The sequence below is a fragment of the Camellia sinensis genome, chromosome 5 (genome assembly GCF_055761805.1).
Source record: "Camellia sinensis isolate YWXY chromosome 5, ASM5576180v1, whole genome shotgun sequence".
NCBI lineage: Eukaryota > Viridiplantae > Streptophyta > Magnoliopsida > Ericales > Theaceae > Camellia > Camellia sinensis.
Window position 1 is genome coordinate 64,169,224 of NC_138965.1, and position 27,153 is coordinate 64,196,376.

The window sequence follows — 27,153 nt, forward strand, 5'->3', positions numbered from 1 at the left end:
CCACATGACCTAAAAACTTCACCACTGAAAGCCAAAATTCACACTTTTCAAGTTTAGTGTACAGTCGGTGTTCTCGAAGCAATTGCAAAACAATATGGAGATGTCTTTCGTGCTCTTCTTCAGAAGGTGAATAGATAAGAATATCGTCCATGAAGACTACTACGAACTTATCAAGATAATCTTGGAAAACTCTATTCCTTAAATCCATAAATGTTGTGGGAGCATTGGTTAGACCAAATGGCATCACAAGGAATTCGTAGTGGCCATATCGTGTGTGAAAGGCCGTTTTAGGGATGTCCTCTTCTTTCACTTGCAATTGATGATAACCCGATCTTAAATCTATCTTTGACAAACAACGAGAACCCTTAAGTTGGTAAAAAAGATTGTCTATTCGGGGCAAGGGATATTTGTTTTTGATCGTGGCTTTATTTAACTTATGATAGTCGATGCATGATCGCAACGAACCATCTTTATTCGTAGCAAAAAGAGCCAATGCTCCCAACATGGTGAGGTGCTAAGGTGTACACTTGTTGAGCAATTCCTGTAATTGCTCCTTTAAGACAAGTAACTCTGTAGGGAAAAATTTATATGGTGACATAGGGATGGGTGTTGTAATAGGCACTAGATCTATAGAGAATTCTACCTCACAATGAGCTGGTAACTAGGTGAGATCCTCAGGAGAAACATCTGGATATTCACAAACTACCTTAGGAAATATCCCACGGACTGCACTACCTTCATTATCTACAATAGTGGCAAGAAGAAAAATAAGTTTGCCTCGACTATGTGGGTCATAAAATGATGACAACCCTCTCTCGGCTCTATCCCCCAGAAAATAAAAACAATCCCTACCAATGGTACATACCGTAACCTTTCTGCGATAACAATCTATGACAACCCGATAAGAGGACAACCAATCCATACCAAGAATAACATCAAACCCCGATATTTCCAATATTACCAAATTAAAAGGGAGTTGACATTCAGCTACCTCAATTACACACCCATGACACCCCCGATTCAAGACAACTTGACCCCCCGATTGGTGACTCAGCCATAAGTGAAGACTAGTTGTTCACTGTTAAGCCCAACGTGGATGCAAATGCTGATGCGATAAATGAATGAGATGCTCCCGTGTCTATCAATACGTTAGCCCAAGTGTTATAAATAAGATAAGTACCTCTCATCATTGATGGTCTGGATGATTGGTCAGAAGCAATGACTGCATAAACTCGCACTTGGGGCTCTATTCACCTATATTTCCTCCCAAAATGTTAGCTGATTGTGTTGATTGTGCTGATGTGGCCCCTTGTACTGCCATGGAAGACTGCCTAGACTGAACCGATTGATAATTCTATCGCTAACCTCGACCTGCCAGACGACCCCTATAATTTTGGGATCCAGAAGCATTCCCCGTCCTGACTAGCTGTGGACAAGACCTTTTCATGTGCCCGATTGCTTACAATGGTAACATGTAGGCAATTGGCCCCTTCCGAGAACGAGTTCGTCACTGATGACTAGGATTCTATTTGCACTCACCTACTTTGTGACCTTGTTGCCACATCGAAAATATGTAACATTTATGGGACTAGTACTTCTAGAACTGCTCATAGAAATAGACCTCGATGACTTAGCTTGTTGAGGCATAGACGGGAAGGAAGAAAATGAACCCGCAGATTTCTCGGATGATCCAAAATCACTCGTAGATTTTGTGTAGCTTGACCTCTTATGCCTTTGCCTAGCTTCCTCCGCCTTTAACATAATTTCTGCATGAGCGGCGACTTCCACCAGCCTATCACACTCCTGATACATATTACCCGTCACCTTTGTTAGGCTTTTGGGACTCAATCTCTTCTTAGATTCAAAACACCGGCGCTTCTCAGTCACCATAAGCTTGGGTGCAAAATGCGCTAGACAAGTCAAAGTGGCCTCAAATTTTGCCAGTTGGGTGTCCAACTGCCGGCGTTTCTCAAATTGCTTCTCAACCTCTCCCTAGCCGTAGGAGGCAAAAACTTCGCTTCGAAGGCATGAGTGAATGCCTCCCAAGTATGCTTTACTCTATGCTTAACAGACTTTCACCATTGACTTGCCTTTTGGTAGGTTGCCAGTGCTACCTGAAGTTCTCCATCACGAATGTCCAGAATCTCGAAGGAATTAATAATTTGCTCTTGACATTTATCCACCTTCATGGGATCAGGCTCGCCACTAAACTCTGCGGGGTTAGGACATAAGAATTCCTTCTTCAAGAAAGATGTTCGAGTCCTGTCATCTATCGTCCTCACCGCTTGCTTGGCTCAGAGTATTTCTATGGACTCTCGGAGAGCCCCTGCCATCTCTTAGGCTAATACCCTCATTGCATCTTGGGCCGAAGGGACGGCCGCATCATTTTGCCCTACCCCTTCTTCTTGGGAAGGTAAATCTTGCTCAGCCGGCATATCTTGACTACCTCTGTGTGGCTTGTCGCGACATCTATTGTGTCCATACATCCTTTATAGAAGTAAGGAAGAAGGATTTAACTCATAATTCATACACTATATGTCAACCCACACATCACCAATGACTTAAACACATGCGTATGCAGAGATCTAAGTCACATAAAGCACACCATCTAGTCACGTAAACACATAAAGCACATACGAGTTTCTTTCTCAAGATTCCGACTAGTCCCATGGCACTCAAGGACCTCCTAGTGGAAAAAGCATTGATCAGGTGCCTTTCCAAAACGATTTCGATGACTGCAATAGGCACAAGTCATATCCTAAGAGATTAACTCCATACCCATATAATCACACAACAGATAAGACACAGAAGGCAAACTAACGTTCTGTACTAACACAATATCCCTATGTGGTAAAGCAACTTCCCACAAGCTCCAGGTATTCAACTAGGTTAGCTCTAATACCAATTTGTAACGCCCTGACAAACGCACCCTCTTGTTCCCCTCCTCTTTTGGGCATTACCAATACAAAATAGGCAATACAACAAAACCATATGGAAGGATGTAACATAAACAACATTCCTTCCCTTTTGAATTGTTTCCTAAACTTTACAATGATTGTTCATTACACTTACAACCAAAAATAAAACAGTTCAATGAGTGAGGAAAGATTTAACAAATTTTTTTTTATCCTTGTTACAACAAATTATCCGACTACACATAGTCATTTAGAGAACTATCTCTAACACAAGCAAAACTTGATTCAACACAAGCTTTCATGTCCAAAAGTGTTCTTTAATCCAAACTTTCATTTACGGAGCACTTCAGCTTCATTTCCTAAAAATTGTTAGTTTGGGGGTAAGCAAAAACTCAATAGGTAATGAACTTAACAGGTCATAACATTAATTGGAAGACACATGATCATGCAATGCATCTTTCTATAATTATTGTATTATGTATATGTATCAAAGCCCATATGCAAGACTGTGCAAAATGTAAGTTAAGTAAACATTTCTGGAATTCTTATGGGGTAGTAAATATACTATGACCTTCTAAGTAAGACCCAAAATTCAAATACATACATAGATATAGATTTTGTATACTTAAAATAGTCCCACATTTGTTAGCTCCAAAAACGGCAGGGTGATGGGCACCCAAAAATAATTTTCCTTTATGCATTTACCGACTCCAGAAACGGTGGGGCCGCGGACACCCAAAACCATGTTTTTCCACATTTGCCGACTCTTGAAATGGCGAGATTGTGGACACCCAAAAATATTTTCCTACATTCGTCCAATGATAAGCGCAGACAGAGCAATTGGGCTCCTTGACTACCTGCGCGAGTACCAAATACAAGACACAACTCAAAACTACCAGACTTACTACCTGGACTCGTAGATTATTTACCCTCTTTCAACTTTCCACCGTTCAAATCATTATTGTAGTATAAAAGGTATTTAATAATGCATATGATGCATGAATTTGTAAAGTCACATTTTGTAACGCCCCAAATTTCTAGCCCAAATGATAATACAACAATCATGACTCTTTCAAGGAAAACTGAATATAAATCTCCAAACTTACATTATATGATACAATAGTTCTTCATGCAACAATACATTAATCCAACAATAAGTAAATAAACAAATAAATACCCTTAAGGATTTACAAGTTTTCAAGGCTTGAGCCTGATTACACAAAACGGTTATTCAAACCCACACACATACAGCCCTTGGCTTACACATAGAGTCACAGCAAAATGAGAGCCTCGTGCTCTCAACACACATTTCCTTGCCTTTAGTTAGGCGGCATCAACACATCTTTTCATGCATAAAAATCCCGTAGGGTGAGCATAAAGCCCAGTACGAAATCCTTAACAAAGTATATACATTTTATACAAGCCTCAAGAGATAAAATGCATATGCCATGCTATGCCCTTTTGAAAGAAAATCACATCTTCATCTTTGAAAACCATCATGCTTAATGATGTCATGCAATTTCAATTCTTCAAAACTTAACAATTCATTTCAAGAGAGGTAAATATGAATTTTGTAATCCCTAGGTCGATGTCTGCAAGTAGACTATACAAGTGCTACCAATTTGTCATTTTTACCGGTATTAACCGGAAGGCTCGACACCTATCCGCCCGGGTTTTCGGTCTTTCACCCCGGACTCTCAGGCCAACTTATTCGATATCATCTACACCACCTATCAAGACTTACCAATGCATTTACCCCAAAACCATTCAATGAAAACTTGTTTCTCAACATTCTTTACTCAATGCAAGTTTTCAAATCAACTTTCAAAGTCTAATGTAATCAAATGAATTGATATGGCAATAACACAAGATGAATATAAATACTTTCATTCCAATTCATTATCCATGGAATAACACAATTCCCTCTTCTCAAGTATCCTCAACAATTAGTCATTTCAAGACTATTTCAACATTTTGAACAATAATTTCCAAAATGAACAACAATTCTCATATTTCCTGAAATTCATCATTTATATAAATATAAATAAGAAATTTTCGAAGCATCCATTTATTTTGACACACAAAATAAATATAACAATATCATTCATCGATTTTCAGTCTTTTAAAAAAAAATCCCCAAATTCTAGATTTTCTCACCAAAACTATACAAATCAAATATTTTGAAAGAAAACTTTCTAAAATCATCTTTTCATCAATAATGAAGATCAAAACCCATAAGATCATTTTAAAAGAACAAGAGACAAACCCACTTTCAAAATCACTCAACTTCTTGAATCAACAATCAATTTTCAAAGCTATCGAAATATGATTTTGAAAAGCATATAGATCTTGCAAATATATATATATATATATAACTCTAAGAAAATCCCTACGTCAAGTTTTGAAGAAGAAATGAGATGAAACCCCCAAAATCAACGGTGTAAAAACTCGATCTTCACCTCACACAACGAAGCCCTCGAGAAGTTAACCAACTTTGATGAAGAACCTATGGTAGAACTATAATGGATCTTGAGAAATCAAGGTTTTGATCCAATTTGGCGTAGGGAAATGCAGAGAGAAGGGAGAGGAAAGGGTTTTTAGAGAGAGAGAGAGAGAACTGAAAAAGTGATCTGAAATCTCCCCTTACAGACTGATATAACATGGTCCGCTCGAGGTGGAAAGTAATAAGCTTACCGGGTTAAAATCGGGATCGCTACACATTTTCCCCTAAAATGATTTCAATGCACAACAACTTAGTAGTACAAATGTCAACAATAAGAAGATTCTTCAATTCATAACCGTCAACATCTCCCGTTTTGGTGTAAAAGTCTCAAAGTCTAACTTTTCAACATCAAAGTCAAGTAAATACACTTAATTTTAGGTTCTAGAGGCCAATTGGGAAAAACCTCCTTTTAACTCTTCTAACCATTCATACACATTAGTATCACAACAATCCAATAATTCATATTTCAACCTCAAAGTCGAATAAACATATCTAATTTCATGTTTTAAAAATCAATTGAGGAAAACCCCTCTTTGTTAAACAAGTTTCAAAACTAGGGTTTGTAGAAAATTAAGGGTTTTCTCTATTTCATGATTTAGAGACTAATTTCCATCATCAACCACGCTAATCCTCAATAATAGACATACTTCCATCCATAATCATGAATTATTGCCCACATCCTTCCAAATCACTTATTAGCAAGCACTATCCATACCCATATACATATATATATGTGTGTATATATATATATATCTACAAATGAGTAGCTAACAAAATTACCACATATGAACTCCACATTAAGGGTATAATAAGTTAAGAACACCCCTACCTCACAATTAGAAGCTAAAGGGGTGAATCCAAGCAAAACCTACACCAAGCCGCAAAACAATCGGTAAATATCTTGAACTTGACTTGCCCTTCAATTATCTTAAAGGATCAAGGGTGAATCTAGAGCAAAATGCTAAGGAACCAAGTGATTTTGGGGCTAGGGTTTCGAAATGGGTGGGAGAGGAAGAGAGAGTTTGTGAAAAAGTGAAAACGAAATGAGTTGGATCGACTTTTAAGTGAGTTGTCCCGACCAGACCGCTCGAGTGAACTTTCCATCGCTTGAGTGAATAGTACACTTTCGCGGGGATCGCTCGAGCGACTTTTTTACCGCTCGAGCGAAAAACAAGAGGTTCCAGAAGTTTTGTAGAGTTATAGTGAAAATACTGGGAGCATGAAATCTACACACGAGCGACCACTTCACCACTCGAGTGGTCTTGCCTACAAAATAGAAAACTACTGAGAGCTACAAACCTTTGCTCGAGCTATCAAATGACCGCTTGAGCAGTCCTCAAAACTCAATTGTCACATTTCACAAATTTCGTAAGTGATTTCACAAAATGCGCAAAGTTCAAAAAAATGCATAAGTTTTCACATCAAAAGTCTAGAACAACACAAAAATGAGTAAGTTTTTACAAATTACGTAAGTGATTTCACAATCCGTCGACATTAACCTAAACATGAAGCAAAGAAATGACAATCCGTAACTACTTCATGCTTAACATAATAACATGCATAACAACATGTGGTCAACAATTTTAACACATTTCCCTCAAACACCAGGGAATATTACAAGGAAAAACACCTTAAGCATTTTCAAACAAATTCGGATACTTAGGGCGGACTTCCACCTCCCGTTCCCACGTCGCTTTTTTAACCCCATGGTGTCTCCACAGCACCTTTACCAATGGTATAGTTTTGCCCCGTAGCACTTGCTCCCAGGTATCTAATATTTGAACCAGTCGTTCTTCGTAAGAGGCTTCATCATTTACCTCTAAGTCAACCCAATCAAGCACATGAGAGGGTCGGGTTCATACTTCCTAAGCATAGCTATATGAAATACGTTGTGAACTCTCGAAAGTTGTGGCGGTAAAGCTAACCGGTATGCCACTTCCCCAATTTGCTCTAAGATCTCAAAAGGCCCAATGAACCTTGGAGATAATTTACCACTCTTACCAAATCCCATCAAACCCCGCCTTGGTGAGATTTTTAGAAACACATGGTCACCAACTTCAAAAGATAAAGGTCGTCTCCTCTTATCGGCATAACTCTTTTGTCGGCTTTGGGCCGTAGCTAACCTCTTCCGAATGAGAACAACTTTGTCGTTTGTCTCTCTAACAATTTCTAGACCCAGTAACGGTGCATCACCCACTTCAGCCCAACAAACCGGTGATCTACAAGGTCGGCCATACAAGGCCTCAAATGGTGGCATCCCAATACTAGCTCGGTAACTATTGTTATAAACAAACTCAATCAATGGTAAGTGCCTTTCCCAAGAACCCTTAAAATCAAGAACACAAGCTCTAAGCATGTCCTCCAAAATCTGAATGGTACGTTCTCACTGTCCATCGATTTGAGGATGATAAGCAGTACTAAGAGTCAATTTAGTTCCCAACGCCTTTTGAAGGCTTTGCCATAGCCGGGCAGTAAAACGAGGATCCCTATCCGATACAATAGTCACAGGCACTCTATGAAGTTGAACTATCTCTCTGATGTACAACTCTGCCAAGCGTTCAACTAAGTCGCTGGTGCACATTAGAATGAAATGGGTAGACTTAGTCAACTTATCAACAATCATCCAAACGACGTCATTGCCTCGTTGTGTTCTAGGAAGCCCAACTACAAAATCCATGGTAACCCGCTCCCATTTTCATTCGGCTATCGGTAAGGGTTGTAACAAATCCGCTGGTCTTTGGTGTTCGGCCTTCACATGTTGACAAGTAAGGCATTTCAATACAAATAAAGTGACATCCCGTTTCATACCCTTCTACTAAAACTGACAACTAAGATCATGATACATTTTAGTGCCTCCCAGGTGTACTGCAAGGCGTGAGTGATGGAGCTCCCGAAGTACTTTCTCTCAACAAGATTCCGATACAAACAAACAGTCTAGGTAATGTACACTCAAATCCGAGTGAACGTTCAAACCTTTCTCTTCCTTCCCATTGGAAATTTTAACCCGGATAGACTTTACTTCATGGTCCTCTTGTTATGCCTCTATGACCTTACTAATCAAGGTAGGTTGAGCAGTCAAAGTAAACAAGGTAGCACTCTCGCTGGACTCACCCAAGTGCAAATCAAACTTGCCAATTTCACCTAGCATAACCCATTCCCCAATGGCCACACTTGCCAAAGTACTCACAGATTTTCAACTCAAAGCATCGGCCACCACATTGGCCTTCCCCGGATGATAGTGTAACTCAAAGTCATAATCCTCCATAAATTCTATCCACCTCCGTTGTCGTAAATTCAAGTCTTTTTAAGAAAACAAATACTTTAGACTCTTATGATCGGAGAAAACCTCAAACTTCTCACCATACAAGTAATGCCTTCAAATTTTCAAAGCAAAAATCACCGCTACTAATTCTAGATCATGGGTGGGGTAATTTTTCTCATGAGTTTTCAATTGTCGTGAACCGTAGGCTACAACTTTTCCCTCTTGCATCAAGACACAACCAAGTCCATCCTCGGATGCATCACAATAGACAGTGTAATTCAAACCCCTTTCCAAAATTATTAAAACCGGTGCGGTAGTCAATCTAGTTTTAAGCTCTTGGAATGACTTTTCACACGCCTCACTCCACACAAATTTGATACCCCTTCTAGTCAACCTAGTCAAAGGTGCAACTAGTCTAGAGAAGTCCCTTACAAAACGTCGATAATACGCCGCTAATCCCAAGAAACTCCGGATTTCAAAAACATTATTGGGTTGTTCCCAATCCTGTATGGCATCTATCTTTGAGGAGTCCACAGTTACTCCATCTCTAGACACTACATGCCCCAAAAACTTCACCTCTGTCAACCAAAACTTACATTTCTCAAATTTGGCATACAATTGGTGCTCACTAAGTAAACCCAGCACTACCCGCAAGTGAGTCTTGTGTTCCTCCTTGGAGGTTGAATAAATCAATATGTCATCCACAAAGACGACCACAAAATGGTCCAAGTATTCCCGAAAAATTTTGTTCATCAAATCCATAAAGGAAGCAGGCATATTGGTTAACCCAAAAGGCATTACAAGGAATTCATAGTGGCCATAACGCATACGAAAGGCTGTTTTCTGAAAGTCCTCCTCCCGGACTCTCAACTGATGGTACCCCGACCTTAAATCTATTTTTGGGAAGCAACAAGATCCTCTAAGTTGGTCAAACAAATCATCTATTCTGGGCAGAGGATACTTGTTCTTAACTATAACTCTATTTAACTTGCGGTAATCAATACACAACAACAACGATCCACCCTTCTTCACAAAGAGAGTCGGTGCTCCCCAAGGTGATGTACTAAGATGAATGAAGCCCTTATTTAAAAGCTCTTGGAGTTGAATCTTCAACTCATGTAATTCGGTGGGTGCAAACCTATACGGTGACATGGAAATCGGTGCCGTGCCAGGCACTAATTCAATGGAGAACTCGATCTCCCGGTGAGGTGGTAAACTAGTAAGATCTTCTCGAAAGACATCCGGGTATTCACAAACTATCCTTGGTAACTCAACACGAGCCCCATCACTCTCACTATCCAAGAGAGTTGCAAGAAGGCCACTAAGTTTGCTCTTACTACGAGGGTCAACAACTGGCGACAAGGCTCTATCAACTCGGTTCCTTAGAAAATAAAAATGATCACCACTTGAAGTGCACACCATTACTCTCTGATGGTAACAATCAATCACAGCTTGGTAAGAACACAACCAGTCCATGCCTAAAATGACATCAAAACTCAACATATCTAGCAACACAAAAGAAAATGGAAGTCGACGCCCGGCAACTTCTATTTCACAATCATGACAATCCCGGTCTAAATCAACTGTACTCTTAACAAGTGACTCTACTCTGAGTGGAGGCACTAGCCGAGCCTATTTTAGTTACATTTTTGCATGTGTTGCATTAGCCATTTTAACATGAACTAGGATCATGCATGATTTCTAACTAGTTCTTTGTTTTAGCTTGGAGTACACTGTGAGTGTTTACGCTTTAGCATACTGCATGAGATGTGTATGTTGCCATGTTAGCATGCTTTCCATGAGGCTAACTGCTTAAGTTTTTAACTGTATGAATGCATGTGGATGAAGGTTGGATTACTTGAATTGGAACAATTCATTGAAATCCGCGACTTAGCCTACTTGCGAGTAGCACCTCTAAACCATTTTCAAACAAACGAATATGAAATGTTTTGTTCCAACTTAGGCGATCTAGTTTATACTTGTATGCTGTGCGCATCACATAGTAATTCTAGGTTAATAACCGGAATAAGAACACATGTGTTTTCAAAAATAACATATCATGTTAGTAAAGGCCGATCCTTTGATCGGGCGAGCGGGGGTGCTCATTGCATAACCTTCCCCTCTCGTACCCAAGTTCTCGAGCCGAGGCAACTTTGGTGATGACAGACACGTGGCCTTAGGCACGAGTCAGGGTTTCCAAAATTTGTCAAAATAAAACATTTAGGTGGCGACTCTATATCTGGCAAAGCAGTCCATGTTTGGCACTTCCTTATTAAAATCGATCTTCCAAAACGATTTGCCGGATTTGGACTCTTTGGTGACTTATCGGTCTCACATCACACTTTGTGAGATTAGATTCAGAACCGTGACATGTGTCCAAACTGTAGTAGCCAAGAACAAAATGAATTCGCGCCCTTGCGTATGGAGTTGGGAGTTCTCGGCGCAGTCTACAGTTTCTGGTGACTCTGCTGGGAATTTAGAGAACTTGACTCGAACTCATGATATCATGTTTTGATTACACTTATGTGTCTCTTTGCATTACATTTGCATTGGTGCGCCTAAGTCACCGTGTTTGCCGTCTGCTATTCCTAAACGGTTTGCCTAAGGCTGCGTGCCATAAGGCGGACGGGTTACGGGCTCTGCCACTTTGGGAACACAAACCTCGGTTGTTACCAAGGCACCCTTTTTGACCATTTGACCTAGGTGCATATCGGAAACTGTAGTGACCATTCCAAATTAGGACAGGTTGCTTACCCGATTATAGGTTGTTTGAAACCACTGCGTGCGTAGTGAAACCCTAACTCCTGACAAAATAGGACAGAGAAACCCTACCCCGACATAGGGATGTTTTGGCTCTTACTTGCATGATATTTGCTGTCAGAGTGTCTCTTTACAGGTTGTACGTATCAGTTTGCAAGTGTGGGTATCAAGCCTGAGGGCATCAGTATTTTGAAGGAATCGGTTTTACCTAAGGGTATTAGTTTACAGGCATAATTTTGGGCAGAATTCAGTAGAGAGCACAGTCATGCAGCTATGCTTATATCTATTCTGGTGAAATCAAGCTGAGATGCTGTTTGTTTTCTCTTTTGCAAGGTAGTCTTGGAATCATAGCTTCAAAAGGCTCCAATATCCCTGGGTACATTGGACTTTTGCTGATAGACTTTGTCAGGTCAGAGATTCAGTTCAGAGCAGCCAGTATTTTCCTTCGCTGAGGCAAGGTAGAGAAAGGCCAGTCAAGGCTCACCGGTTCATCAGATCCGTTAATCATCAGATCCGTTAGTCACCAGTCACATCACCTCTGTTTAATTCAACAAACTTATGATGACTCAGAGTTCAGAAGAAATTGTGGTCATGGCAACAACATTAAACCAGGGAATCATTATGCAGGGTGAGACCGATGCTGAAATGCAATGCCGTCTGGGGCACCTACCACACATCCAGTCTTGGAACCCCAATCATCTCAAACCCGTGAGCCCACTACTTTTGAGCTGATGGGAATGATTGGCGATCTTCAGAGAACTGTGGCTGATCTAGGCTTTGGAATATCGGCTCCGCCATCAACCACATCACATGCCAGAAATTTCACATCAGAAGACTCCCCACTTCTGGGACGAATTGTAATCAAAATTGGCCAACCTGATGCCACTCCAAGTTTAGGCAATGACTTGTCAACAACAATCGGACTTCGCACTGATGTAGTAACCCAAACTTTTGGCCAAGCTGAGGCAAGTGGAAAAGACAAGTTAAGGGTAGGCATTGATCCCTATGAACACCTTCTGTGGGTTGTTGAGGCTTTGAAAGCCGAAGGAATGAACAAACAGGAAGTGCTTGCAGTTGTTGCAAAAACTGTGGATGACGCTTTTGCCACTCAAAATGAGAGCAGTTCAAAGTAAGGGGAGAACTGGGAGAAGGGCCGTCGTACCAGAAATGCTCATTTGAGCTCTAATCCTGCACTCGGAAGAGATCGGCAAACCAAGCCAGCACCCGTTGACCCCTTTGCTAGTGCACCCAGCAAAAATCCATAAACCTCAAAGTATCTACCCCGAGGTCGTAGGGTCTTCCATGCCCTCTATATGCCTTTGTCCAAGGCTCTTCAAATCCTTGTTTAAAAAGGCCATCTCAAACCCCTCAAGCCTTGACCTCTCCCTGGTTGTCTTCCACCCGGTCATGATGCTACCCAGTACTGTGTCTACCATCAACAAACCGGTCATAGCACCGACAATTGCTTTCGTCTTCACCACGAAGTACATGATTTGTTTGACAAGGAGGTCATTATCCCACCAAGCTCAGTAAAGTATATCATCACTGGATCAGTGAACTCGGGGGATAATGTGATTATATGGTAAGAGGGATGAACCACCTGCGAGCGGCGCTCAGTTTACTCCAAATGTGGCATATGGCACGCACTATTTTGAGCATTTGCGAATGCTGGTTATTTTACTTTCTGACTTGGATATTGAGTCAGTTCTATTGTTTTGTTTTGAGTCAGTCTTTTTGGTTGGGGTCTGTCTTATTGTATCGAGTCAGTCCTGTTTTGTCAGAGTCAGGTGATTTCGGGGTGTTACCTCGGACATCACTTTCTTGTTTTGATTTTTGTCTTTTACACCCACTCTTTTGAGTCTGTTTCTGCCTTAGAGCCAGTTGCACTAGAAGATCTGAATGAAACAGTAGTGGTTTTCACGCTTTTGTGTTTGTTTCTATCTTAAACTTGTTGTGCCAGCAAACTTGAATGAAATGGCAGTGCTTTTCACCTGTCCTTCTGTGCCTTGAAATTATTGCATTGGCCTAAGTTTTTCAAAACTTTTTGAACATTGTGATGAAAACAAAAAAGAAGGAATTCCTCGGGATTTGCAAAAATTTGATCAAACTAAGAGAAAGAGAGGCGTGCTAGGCCCTTAATAATTGAGATCATGCTTGTTAATGTGAGTACTGAGAAGGATCCCGACTTGATCCAAATTGATTCTACATTGTCTTCAGCGCGAGCGACTAGTCGCTTTCTTAAAAGATTTCAAAAAAAAAAAAAAAAGTTTTGCGCCGTCCTGCGAAGACCTGTGTGGAATCGCTATTGAGATTGTGCAGCTTAGGATCGCTCTCAGCCTCGAGACTCGACCCCTTTTTCTTTCAAACTTTGAACCTGGATTCAGAATATTCAAAGGTCAATGACAATGTGAGGCCTGTGTGGCCAGATTTGAAGCAGCCCACGAACTAGGGGCAAGGAAGTCAAATCAAGTAGATCAGATGTTATCAAAGGAAGCTTGCGAAACTAGGTCAGAAGCCCCCCCTCGAACTAGGGGCAAAAATGTCCGATGTGCTCGGAGAGTAAAAAATTGGGACATTTCTCAAGCCAACAAAGATCGGCAAGAATGCCAAATCCCAGAAGGCAGGAAAGAAGAAAGTATTGCTAAAGGACAACCGAGTTTCTATCCACAACATTAGGGGCAACTCAGCCCCCCATTGGATGGACTCCTACATCATCAGCAAACAACAGCCACTCTCTTAGATTCAGATGGCTTCGAGATCTCAAAACCATTTGACATAGACAAAGCTACACTTTTACCCTTGAGAGGATCGCTGGGCCGAACACTCGGAAGGGCGATCTAGGAAAAAGTTAGAGCAAGAAAAGAAAATAATGAAAAGAAAAGAAGAAAAGAACAAAACAAAAGAAAAAAAAAAGAAGAAAAAGAAAAGAAAAGAATTGAGAAAAAAAGAAAAACATAGCTCGCAAGGTTGAAAACCCGGAAGGGCGGCCTTGGCAAAAGTTAGAGCGCAAAAGGAGAGGTTAATACCTGAGTGTACCTTAACCCCAAACTACGTAAGGCTTGATTCCCATGTTTGGGATACGTAGGCAACTTCATTATGAAGTCCAGCCATAAACACTTCCAAATTGATTGTGTCCATGTAATGGTTTTGATCATCTTTAGCTTTTCTGTATCCGAGAATTCGGTTGTGATCATCACTTTGAGGACTGATTACGGTGTGCTGCGGTGCTATTCAAACAAGGGACAACTTTCTATTGCCATACAGTGTGCTGTTGTGCTATTGAAACAAGGGGCAACTTGTCGTTGCCGTGCAGTGCCATTTAGAAAAGGGGCAATTTTCCATTGCTTTGGATCTGAGTTTGTGCATCTCAAGAGTAAATTCTATGTTGGTCGAGCAGTGGCCATTTGCAAAAACAGTTTTTGAGAATTTTTACTGAGGTTGACTAATTCTCTCGAAAATTATTCCATTTTTCCAAAACTAGACCATTTCTTGGACCCGAAAAAGGGAAATTTTTAGTGCTCATAGCCTGACTTGCATGATTTCAAATCGAAAAATTGAATAAGTATGTTAATCTAACTCTCATGTTGGTCAAAATTGTTTTAGTAGAAAGCCAAAACAAAAAAAAAATGGTAAAAATGATGAACTAGGGGTACAGTTGAGTCAGGTGTTCTGCCTTTTCCCCATTGTCGACATACTTGCTAGAAAGGGCACTATACTTGCCAAGAAGGGCACTCTACATGCCAGAAAAAGGCACAATTGAAGTTAATAACAAAGGGCTGAAAGCTCTCTCACCCTCCAAGCAGCGAGGTATCAAGCTAAGTGCGAAGCACGAACTGGAATGGATCAAGATATTCAACTCCCTTATCTGGATGGATCTGGTCACATCCGAACAGCCCAAGGGCGTCATCAACCGATGTCAGCTGCAGATTTGCTACACACCCAGTTGTAGCGCAACCCCTCTGTGAGAAAGTTCACTGTTGTGAGTAGAAGAATGAAAATCTAGCAGAATGCTAGGGGCAAGAACCCGCAACTTCTTGTTTATCCGTCAACCACCCAGGGGAGGGATAAAAAAAAAAAAACAAGGAAGATTAAAGAATAGAGAGATGTGCGCTGAGAGCAAAAGTGAGAAAAGGGCCTTTTTAGAGAAAAAGAGATTGAGTGCCAGAGTGATGTGAGAATCACAAATGAGAAAGGGTGGGAAACAATACCCAGAGAAACAAGCTCCCTGTGCACATCTGAGTGTTGTGTGCGTGTTTTGTTTGTCTCGTTTCTTGTTTTGAGTCGTTTCAAGTGTTTCTTGATGTGTTCAGGTTGTTTACCTTTTGTTTTCCTTTGTTGAGTCGTGGTGCGCTGTGTTTAGTCATAGGCTCAATACCCGGTTAGGGACTCATTTCTTAATTTCAAATTGTTTTGTGCTCAGAGTGCTATGCCATTCTCCACATTTGTGCAACACAGGATTTGTTCTTTCGTAAAACTGTAGGGTTCAACCCAGGTCATGTGAGAATAGTAAAACCAGGACGTATCTGAAGCTATATGGGTTCCAGTCTGCAAAGCAAAAGAAAAGAGGAAAAATGTCGGGCATCTGAGTTTGTTTCGACTTCAGTAAATTCCGTGATTGTATTCCAGATATACCTCTTCAGGCCTTGTCAATACTTTGAAGTATGAGTGTGCCTCTGCCTCAAGCGCAAGATCAAGCCTGCTTCAAAGCCAGAATGGCAATCAGAAGTGCTCTTCCTGAGTACCATTCCGCGCCAGAGTTATCTAGGCTGTTGTTGTAATGAGTTCCTAGGAGACCAACTGCGATGGTGGAAACTAGAGTTCGAATGGCTGATGCCTAGGACACAAAGGTTTGGAATTTTCGTGACTAAAGTCTGGTTTAAATACCCAGGGGTGTATCCTCGGCTTAAAATCTGTATGGAAGCCCCATAGGTTGAGATAGCATGTGCACCTCAATTCTGGATACTGAACCAACCTAGTCTGTCATTCCGTTGGAGAATAGGGAAAGTTGTGAATATGATCAGAAAGGAAAATGACATTTGTGGTTTCTACATGCAGAAGTTACCCCTTTTCAATGCTTCAGAATCTTTGTACTGTGAGTTGAAGGTAAGTGTTCGAAGAACACAAGTGGAGATCCTCGTCACCGTAGAGCGGTTCACCGCCACTCACCCCATAAGGTGCTTTTTAAAGTGCCGCTTTATTTGTTTATTGCATTCCCTAAACATTAGGCTTTACATTGCTTGTAACATGTATCATATCATCGCACTTATTGTATTTATTTGCATTTTGCATTATCTTGTTTTGTTAATCCGATCACGCTGTGCAGTATTAAGAATCGTTGTCCTCCGTGCTTTCTCAGGTTGCGTCGTGTACGCGCCTGATTGGTTGTTTTGGAACTCCTCTCACGATTTCAACGTGGTTTGAGTATCCCTTTCCTCACACGATTTCAGCTTGTTTGGAATTTATCTTAGGTTGCGTCGTGCACGCACCTGGGCGGGTTGTTTTTGGACCTCCTCTCACGATTTCAGCATGGTTTGAGTGTCCCTTTCCTCACACGATTTCAGTGTGTTTAGAATTTATCTTAGGTTGCGTCGTGTACACACCTGATTGGTTGTTTTGGACCTCCTCTCACGATTTCGGCGTGGTTTGAGTGTCCCTTTCCTCAGACGATTTCAACGTATTTGGAATTTATCTCAGGTTGCGTCGTGTACGCGCCTAATTGGTTGTTTTGGACCTCCTCTCACGATTTCAACGTGATTTGAGTGTTTCTTTCCTCACACAATTTCAGTGTGTTTGGAATGTATCTCAGGTTGCGTTGTGTACGCGCCTGATTGGTTGTTTTGGACATCCTCTCACGATTTCAGCGTGTTTGGAATTTGTTGACCTCCTCTCACGATTTCAGTGTGATTTGAGTGTCCCTTTCCTTACATGATTTCAGCATGTTTGGAATGTATCTCAGGTTGTGTTGTGTATGCGCCTGATTGGTTGTTTTGGACCTCCTCTCACGATTTTAGCGGGGTTTGAGTGTCCCCCTTCCTCATACGATTTTAGCGTGTTTGGAATTTGTTGACCTCCTCTCACGATTTCAGTGTGGTTTGAGTATCCCTTTTCCTCACATGATTTCAGCGTGTTTGGAGTTTGTCTCAGGTAGCATCGTGCACGCACCTGGGCGGTTGTTTTTGGACCTCTTCTCACGATTTCAACGTGACTTGAGTGTCCCTTTCCTCACACAGTTTCAGCGTGTTTGGAATTTATCTCAGGTTGCGTTGAGCACGTTCCTGATTAGTTGTTTTGGGATATGTTTTTCCTCTTGTCATGATTCCAGCATGGTTACAGTATGTCACCCTTTGCATCTACGGCACTATCTGTTTTATCGCACAATTTTGAGCACTTACTTGCATTGTGCATGCATTTTATCGCGCTATTTTGCGCATCGCACTATTTTATGCACCTTACTTGCATTGTGCGTGCATTTTATCGCGCTATTTTGCGCATCGCACTATTTATGCACCTTACTTGCATTGTGCATGCATTTTATCGCCCTATTTTGCGCATCGCACTATTTTGTGCCCCTTACTTGCATTGAGCATGCATTTTATCGTGCTTTTTTGCGCATCGCACTATTTTGTGCACCTTACTTGCGTTGCGCATGCATTTTATCGCGCTATTTTGCGCATCGCACTATTTTGTGCACTTTACTTGCATTGAGCATGCATTTTATCGCGCTATTTTGCGCATCGCGCTGTTTCATGCATTACATTCGCGCTATCTTGCGCACCTCGCCTGCACTTGTTAGTGCATTGCATTACATTCGCACTATCTTGCGCACCACACCTGCACTTGTTAGTGCATTGCATTACATTCGCGCTATCTGGCGCATCTCACCTGCACTTGTTAGTACATTACGTTGTCACGCACTCTTAGGTTGCATTGTCATGCACCCCTACGCCCGCGTTGTCACACACACTTAGGTTGCATTGTCATGCATCCCCTTACTTGCGTTATCACGCATATTTTACTTGCATTGTTATGCTTGTTTTAGTTGCATTGTTGTGCATGTTTCATTTGCATCGCTCTACACTTTTCACTTGCATTGCTATGCATATTTCCATCGGCATTGTGTATGCATGCGTTTATTTCGTATTGGAATTATACTATGATGTAACGTGGAACATGTGTTTCTAACTATATTGTACCTGTTGAGTTTCTTTCTTATGCAGGCACGACATTGTATGTACGTGTAGACACCCCATTTTTGACCGACCTTAAGACTCAGACGTCACCAACTGAGCGTTCGGTGATGTTGCATATTGTGCTCGTTCTGAGGTTGCAAAGTCTCGGCTGAGAGCCTTACCTTCGGGCTTCGGAATCTTTTTGTGCCTCGCCTCGGTTTGCGAACTAGGTCCCGTTTTCCCTTTTTACTCTTTCTGAAGGGAGGGAGAGGTCTCGTAGACCATCTCTCAGTGGCCGTAAGGCTACGTTTCGTGGTCGTAGGCCATTTTTCCCGTTTGGAGACCAGTTTTCAATTTTCGGAGCCGTTGGCCATGTGCCTCAGTTCGGGACCGCTTAACTACCTCTGTTTGCTCCGATTTTTGGCACACACCCTGTTTCCTTTCCTTAGAGGGACACTGTGGCACAGGAGACCACCTTTGTGGTCGCACGCCACCTGCGGTGCCTAACAGTCTATTTTCGGGGCACCCGGCTGCGCGTTTTGGCCCCCGAACCTTCGTTTTGCATCGGTGTGGGTTCATTTTTGGCATGGACCCTAGTTTCTTTGTTAGGAAGGTGGTATAAGGGTGGGAGACCACCTTTTCTTCTTGGAGACCAGCTTTCTCCTTGGAGACCACTTTTCTCTCTCCTCCAGCCAGTTTTCTTGTCGGGAAACTGGTCTCCCTCACTTTTGGGCCATAATTTCTGGTCTCTCATATCACCACTGAGTTGTATTCATCTGGGAGACCACCAATATGGTTAGGCCGACCACATTTTGTGATTGACCCCTTTGAACCTTGCAGAAAAGCTAGTCTCCCTCCCTTTTGGGCCATAATTTCTGGTCTCCCATACCACCATTGAGTTGCATTCACCTGGGAGACCACCAATATGGGTAGGCCGACCACCTTTGATGCTTGAACCTTTTGACCCGTAGTCAGCCGACCAGGGTAAGGGGTCGGCCGACCACCTGAACTGGTCGGCCAGCTTTCTCTTTTTTTGTCTCACTGAGTTGAAGCCAGCTGTGCTAGCTAGAAGCTTCAGAATGCATCCTCCATACACGTGTATGGAGGATGTTTAAGCTAGCTTTTAAGCTTCTTGGAGAAGCTTTATACCTTCTCCTCTATAAAGGAAAGGTCTCTCTTCCATTGCTGGGGTTGAGAAATTGTTCAAGGCTCATGCATACACATCTCTTTGTATCTCTCCCATTTAGCTTCAAAGATTGAAGTTCTTGGCCCCATTGCCCTACACTTCCATGCACAACACCTCCATTATCAACCTAAGCACCTAGGAGATCATTTTCAGAGGTTGGAGAGTTCCTATTTTGGTCCAGAAGCTACTAGCCTTCTTCTCTACAAGGGTAAGGCACTAGTTCTCTCTTTTAGTCATTGTTTTGCTCCATGTTTTAGCTCCATGTTCAAGCATTTTTGGGCTTTTTCATAAACTGAAAAGAGTTTTCTTTTGAGCCCCTCTTCAAGTTTGTTCAAGGTCATTTTTTTTTGGGGGTCATCTACCCCCATTCATGCTTCATTTCCTCATGTTTTGAGCCATGCATTAGAGCATTTGTGTTGGCCTTGGTTTGGCCCTTTAGCCACTGAAATCCAGTGGATTTTTAGTGGCTAACATATGTTTTTGAGCCTCAAAATCAGAGAGGGGTGACCCTCTCACCCCTTGTTTTTTTACTAGCTTTATTGGCCTTACAAAGGAGCTCCATTTTTCATGTTTTGAAGCCATGTTTTAGGCCACTTTTTGTGAGTTTTGTGACCTACGTAAGCTCTTTCCAGAGCCCTTTTGGCCATTTTGGATGTCTATTATACATGTGTAGAGTAATCCTCTTTAAGGCCTTTCAAAGGGGCCTTCACTTGTATACTTCCTAGCCTCATTCCAGGCCTTTTTTTGGTGGGTTTTAGGACCCTCATAACCTCTGTTCAAAGGTGGTTTTTCCATTCTTGATGCCTATCTTGCATGTGTAGAACAACCCCTTGCATGGCCTTCCAAAGGAGCATTTCATTCTTGCATGTGTTGACTGAGTTTCAGTGAGTTTTTGGGCATATTTTGGCATCGTATACTTCTGTTTTTGGCTGGTTTGGTGACCACTCTTGTGCTTCATATACATGTAGTGTAAAACATGCTTACTAGCCTATGTTGCATGTTGTTTTGGCCCTTCATGTTAGCACTTTTTGGCCATGCCTTAAACTGATTTTGTGCATATTTTGGACATCCCTAGCTCTATTTTTGGGTCTCATGGTTGAATGATGCTTGTTTTGCAAACTTGTAGTTCAATGTCCATCCCTAGCTTTGAGATTTGAGGTCTATTGCATGCATATACTGAGGTGTTTTCATGCTTTGGGGTCATTTTGCATCATATTTCAGAGCCTATATGAATGCCATATTCTCATGTTTTCTACTCCTTAAGTGTGCTTGAGAGTTGTCCATGAATGCCTTGTTTTCGGACCATTGAATGAGTTTCATTTCTTTGCATGTTGAGCCATCATTTTAGACTATTTTCCCATTGTTTCAGACCTACCTAGGGTCTGTTTGGGGTTGGTTTTGCCATTTGTGCATTGCTTTGGGTACCTCTAGTGTAACGCACTTCACTAGTTTCGGTACCCGGGCCATCTAACATGCATTGGGTGACATATTTGCATGTTTTAGGACCATCTTTTATGCCATTTCAGAGCTGTATCATGTGCATTCTATGCCATATTTCATCCTTTGCCATGCTTAGTTAGAGTTGCATGTTGTGCCTTAGGATCGGTCCTTTGCATTCGTGCATATTTGCATGTATCTCGGTTGTCTCATTTTCATCACATGGCCACTGATTTGAGTGTGGCTGAGGTCCATTCATATTGGTTTAAGTCCACCTTGCATTGTGTATGCCATTTGGTTCATGTTGTTGCATGTTTGACCATCGCATTGTGTATGCTTTGATTATGCCTTTGTGCATGTCCATCTTCGTGTGTGCATTGCGTATGCTAGGTTGTTAGTCGCATTGTGTATGCCATATAGTTATAGCATTGTGTATGCTAGTAGCATGTTTGCGTCTCATCCTTGCATGTTTGCATGGTTAGGTCGCATTGCATTAGGATTGCATGCTAGTTGCATTTGTGCATGTCATGCATATTGCATTGTGTTTGGAGTAGGAGTTAGTCCAAACACGGGAAACGAGGGACGTTTCATACTCCAAGTGATGAAATGTGCCTCGATCCCCGGTCGTCGGCATTCTTGATTACCCATGATAGAATTGTTGGCTTCATGTGTTCATACTTGCATTCATTCCATTGAGTCGTGCAATTCGACTCCTCGGCCATCATGTATCGAGATGCGTGATTGGTGGCACGAGGATCGAGGTCTACACTCCTTTGAGCTTGTGCAAGGACAGGGAGAGTGGTCTTGCACACATATGTGTAGACAGCCCATTTTTGACCGTCCTCAAGACTTGGACGTCACCGTTTGAACACTCGGTGATTATCCATGTTTGTGTTCGTTTGGAGTTCCCGGAGGTCTCGGCTCGCGCGCCTTGCCTCAGGATCTCCGAACTCGACTGTTTAGTGTCTGGTTTTGCACCAAACACTTGTGTTTTGCCTTGGACGGGCAGGGAATGCCTTGTGAGGCATCCCCACACACCACCGGCAGTGGCTAGAGGTCACCGGCTGGTTTTTGCTGCCATCGGCACTATTTGTTGCCGGTCGGCACTTTTTGTTGCAGATCGGCACTCTTTGTTGTCGGTCGGCACTCTATTTTGTCAAAATGGCATCTTTGACCGGCCGACTACTGTGCATCTTCTTTTGCAGATATTTTAAGACAGCTGTCTTGCTTTTGGCTCCCTTCCATACACGTGTATAGAGGGATCTCCCTCTTTAGAAGCTTGTCTTGTAAGCTTTACAAGACAAAAGCCTCTATAAAGGGAAGCATTGTCTCTTGGCTTTTGGGGAGAGACTTTAGACATTTTTAGAGATAAAAAGACAGAGGAGAGCTTTGGTTTTAGGGTTAGGGTTTGATACATATCCTATCTCTCTTTCCCTCTCTTTAGTGTTCTAGGTGTTTTAGTCCATACTATTGCACACAAACACTTAGTGTTTCACCTTCCTTTGGTTACTGAGGTTCTAAGGGACTGGTTTTAGTGTTTTGGAGCTGGACTCAAGCCAAGGAGGGCTATTGGAGCACCATTGTTGAAGAGGTCTTCAAGGGTGAGAATCTTACCCCTTTTTACCCCATTTTTGCATCTTGTTTTTGCCTATCTTTGAACTGTTTTTGTGCTTAGTGTATAATACAAAAAAGTTCTATTTTTTAGCCCTCTTGATTGTTTATTAAGAGTGTTTTTTGGTTTGAGGGTGTTTGACCCCTCTTAGGCCTTGAAAGGCCCCATTTTGAGCGATTTTGAGCAAGTTTCGAGACTTTGGTGTTTGGGCCTCTTCACCACTGAAATCTTGAGGGATTTCAGTGGTGGAGATGGTGCCTTGAAGTCTCCAAAAGGGGAGGGCCATCCCCTCTCCTTGTTGTCATTGAAATGGACCATTTTTGGCCACTTGAGGGAGCACCTAGCTAAGCTTCACGTTGACCATGCCTTAGTTGTTTTTTGTGCTTATTATGTCATAATATGCCTCTGTTTTTACTTGGTTTTGGTACACCATGCATGCTTAGCATACCTACCATGTAATGCCAAGTTATTGCCTCAATGTGCCTTAGGTTGTTAGCCCTTGTTAGAGCATGTTTTAGGCTTAGCCTTGTGAAGCTTTTGTGCATATTTTGTCATGTTTAAGGTCTGTCCTAGTTTGTTTGGGTCGAATTTGGCATGCTTAGTATAGCTCCTTTGCATTCCGGCTTGTTGGCCTTAAGTGTATGAGTGTATAGCATGATATTTTTGCATTGATTTAGTGGTTTGGAATTATCCATCATGTCATTTTAGACCTTATAGTATGCTTGTATGCTTGCTTTAGTTACCTCTTTGATGCCTTGAAGGTTTGTGTAACATGTTCCATGTTTTGACCATTATGCATGCCTTTGTTTTTGAGCCACTTAGATTCCATCTAGGGAGTCCCCTTTGCGTGGTCTAGGTCTGCCTTGAACCTATTTTAAGTCCTCTTAGCCTTGTGAGGCTTGGTTGGCTTAGCCATGGTTCAACCCCCCTTGACTTGCTTCAAGTACTTGGACCATTTGCATGCTAATGTTTAGCCTATCTTGTTGCTTGGTTTGACGTCATCCTAACATGATTTACAATGCTTACCTTGCATGCCATTTGTCCATGATATCCTCATTCAAGTGTGCTTGAGAATTGCCTCACTTGTGCCTAAGTGTTGGCCCTTTTAACATGTGCATGTGTGTATGTGTTTTGGTCCTTTATTTTGATCACTTTGGCTATTGTTTTGGGCCTATTTAGAGCTGCCCAAATCATGTTTTAGACCACCATTTATTGGTTGGTATTGCCTCACGTTTGCTTGTATGCTTGCATAAGTGTCTTGCCATGCCATGTTGCATCCTTAGCTTGTATGTCTAGGTTGCATTGCATCTTGCATACATGCCTTGTTCCTTGAATTGGTGATGGAAATTGGGCCTTGGTTTGTTTGTATGGTTTGCATTTCATTTGACATGAAAGTTGCACACTTGACTCCTTGGGCCATCATGCATGGAAATGCGTGATTGGTGGTTCGAGAATCGAGACACATGTCCTTTTGAGTCACAAACATGATAGGGGACATGATTGGTGCATATATGCCTTGAATTGTGCTGCCATGCTTTGCCTTGCCCTCTGTTCCTGTCAATTGCAGATTTTGCAGGAACACTTTGCCGACCGGCAGTTCCCAGTGCCGACCGGCAATCCCTTCTCTGCCGATAGCTTCACCAATGGCTGGTGGCCACATCCCACTGCCGGTGGCAATTCCATTCAGCCGGTGGTGTTCCCCGATGTCTAAGGAAGCAGTCCTGAGGTTTTGACAACCTCCAGAGGAGTGAAGGAAGGAAAACAGAGGCAGACTATGCATGGCGGTGCACTTCCGAGCAAGACCCGAGCACGCGCTGCATCTGGCCCTCCTCCCGAGGCGGTTTACTGCTTTTCCTAGTTTAATTAGTTTATTAATTAATTAGGCAATTTGTAATATTTATTTGGTCCCTCCGCGCGAGGGCAAATTTGTAATAAGTGTGCGTGAGTGTGTGTATGTCTTCCAACCTCACGTCTTTCTTCCCTTTTATTTACCTGCTTATGATGGTAGATTAGGGCACGTTTAAATTAGCATACCTCATGTAATGTATGCGTGCATTCATCCATTTGTTCTACATGCACCGGGCTCGGCGCATCATTCTAACCACATCTGTATTTCAAATTCCAAACTGAATACATGTTGGTTGTGCATTTTCACATGCCATGCTTAGGTTAGCCGAGCCTATCTAATTGCATCCCGTGTGTGCTGCATTAGTCAATTCAACATGAACTAGGACATGCATGTTTGCTAACTAGTTTATTGTTTTGGCACGGAGTACGATGTAAGTATTTATGTTTTAGCATCCCGCATGCGTGTGAGTGTTGCCATGACAGTATGCTTGCCATGCGGCTAAATGCTTATATGATAAATTGTTTGAATGCCTGTGGGTGAAGGTTAGATTGTTTGAGTTGGAGAAACTCGTTGAAATCCGTATTTTAGCCTACTTGCGAGTAGCAAATTCCAAAGTGTTTTCTAAAAGAAACGGATATGCAATGCTTATTTCCAAATTAGGCAATCTAGTCTATACTTGTTTGCTGCGCGCATAACATAGTAATTCTAGGCTAATAAATGGAATAAGAACACCTAATGTTTTCAAAAACGGATATCACGGTTAGTAGAGGCCGGTCTTCGGACCGGGCGAAAGGGGGTGCTCATAGCTGACCTTCCCCGATCGTACCCAAGCTCCTGAGCCGAGACAACTCCGGTGATGACGGACATGTGGGGTTCGGCACCGAGTCAGGGTTTTCTAAATTTCCCCATTAAAAAATATTTAGGTGGCGACTCTGTATCTGGCAAAGCAGTCCATGTTTGGCACTTCTTTTCAAAAAATCTGTTTCTCAAAACGATTTGCCGGATTTGGACTCTTTGGTTCAGATTTAGAACCGCAAACAAAGATCGAGTCCGAACAGTAGCGGGGCCCCACGCGGGCGCGTCTCTAGTTTCTGGCGACTCTGCTGGGGATTTTAGAGAGCTTGACTCGAACTCGTGATATCCCATTTTGACTTCATTTATGTGTTTCTTTGCATTGCATGTGCATTGGTGCGCCTAGGAACACAGTGTTTGCCATCTGCCATTCCTGAACGGTTTGCCGGAGGCTTGCCTTGTCAAGGCATGACCATAAGGCTGACCGGTTATGGGCTCTGACAGTATGGGAACACAAACCCCGGTTTTACCGGGGCACCCTTCTTGACCATTCGACCTAGTGCATATTCGGATCCATAGTGACCATTCCAAGTTAGGACAGGCTGCTTACCCGATTATAGGTTGTTTGAAAACCGCTGCATGCATAGTGGAACCCTAGCTCCTGACAAAATAGGACAGGGAAACCCTAGCCCAACATAGGGGTGTTTTGGCTCTCTTTACCTGCTATGTGCTTTTAGAGTGTTGCTCTACAGGAAAGTACATGTCAGTTTGCAAGTTTGAGTATCAGACTTGAGGACACCAGTATCAGTGTCAGTTATGTGAATCAGTTATCTGCGGGTATCAGGTTCAGTTTTGGGACAGTGATTTCTGGGAACAGTGATCAGCAGTAGAGTACAGTTGTTCAGCTACACCAGTGTTTGATCTGTTTGGGCTGAAATGCTATTTGTTTCTTCTTTCAGTTCAGAGTGTCCAGAGAATTGATACAGAATAGCCAGTGTCCCCCTTGCCGCGGCAGGGCTTGTGATGACGCAGAATTCAGAAGAAATCGTGGTTATGATAGCTGCATTGGAGCAGGGGATCACTCTGCAAAGTGAGGCCAACACTGATGTGTCACATCCACCCAGGTCGCCTGTTGTGCACCTGGTCTGGGCCCCCCAGCTATACCAGGCTCGCGAGCCTACTACATTTGAGCTAATGGGGATGATAGGTGATCTCCAGAGGTCTGTGGCGGATCTCGCCTATGGAATGTCAGCTTCACCTCCAGCCGCACCGTATGCCGGAAATTTTGTACCCCAGGAGCCCCCGTTGTTAGGGCGCATTGTGATCGAACTTAGCCAACCGGAGATGGCCTCCAGCTATGGCAATGACATATCAATATCAACCCAAACCCTCGATCAGGCTAGGCCAGAGGCAAGAACAAAATGAAGGCAGATGCCGATCCCATTGAACAACTGCTGTGGGCAGTCGAGGCTTTGAAAGCCGGGGGGATGAACAAGCAATAGATATCCGCAGTTGTGCAAAAACTGTGGAGGATGCTTTCCCCACTCCGCCTGAGGGTAGTTCGAGTCAGTCAGAAAATCGGGATAGGCCCCGTCATGCCAAGACAGTTCCTCCTATTCCCGCCCCTGCACCCGGAAAAGATCAGAAAGCTAAAGTGGCGCCTGCCGG

The 27,153-nt window shown here is 42.5% G+C and overlaps 1 protein-coding gene across 1 annotated transcript in view; it reads right to left on the reverse strand.

Annotated features, from left to right (window-relative positions):
- Nucleotides 1-2,336: 2,336 nt before the first annotated feature.
- The window catches only part of LOC145791452 (uncharacterized), a 29,390-nt gene continuing 4,573 nt past the window's right edge, over nt 2,337-27,153 (reverse strand). The window contains exon 4 of the mRNA XM_082871804.1: nt 2,337-2,487. Within this exon, the coding sequence (XP_082727930.1) occupies nt 2,337-2,487 (151 nt within the window). The remainder of the gene's footprint in view (nt 2,488-27,153) is intronic.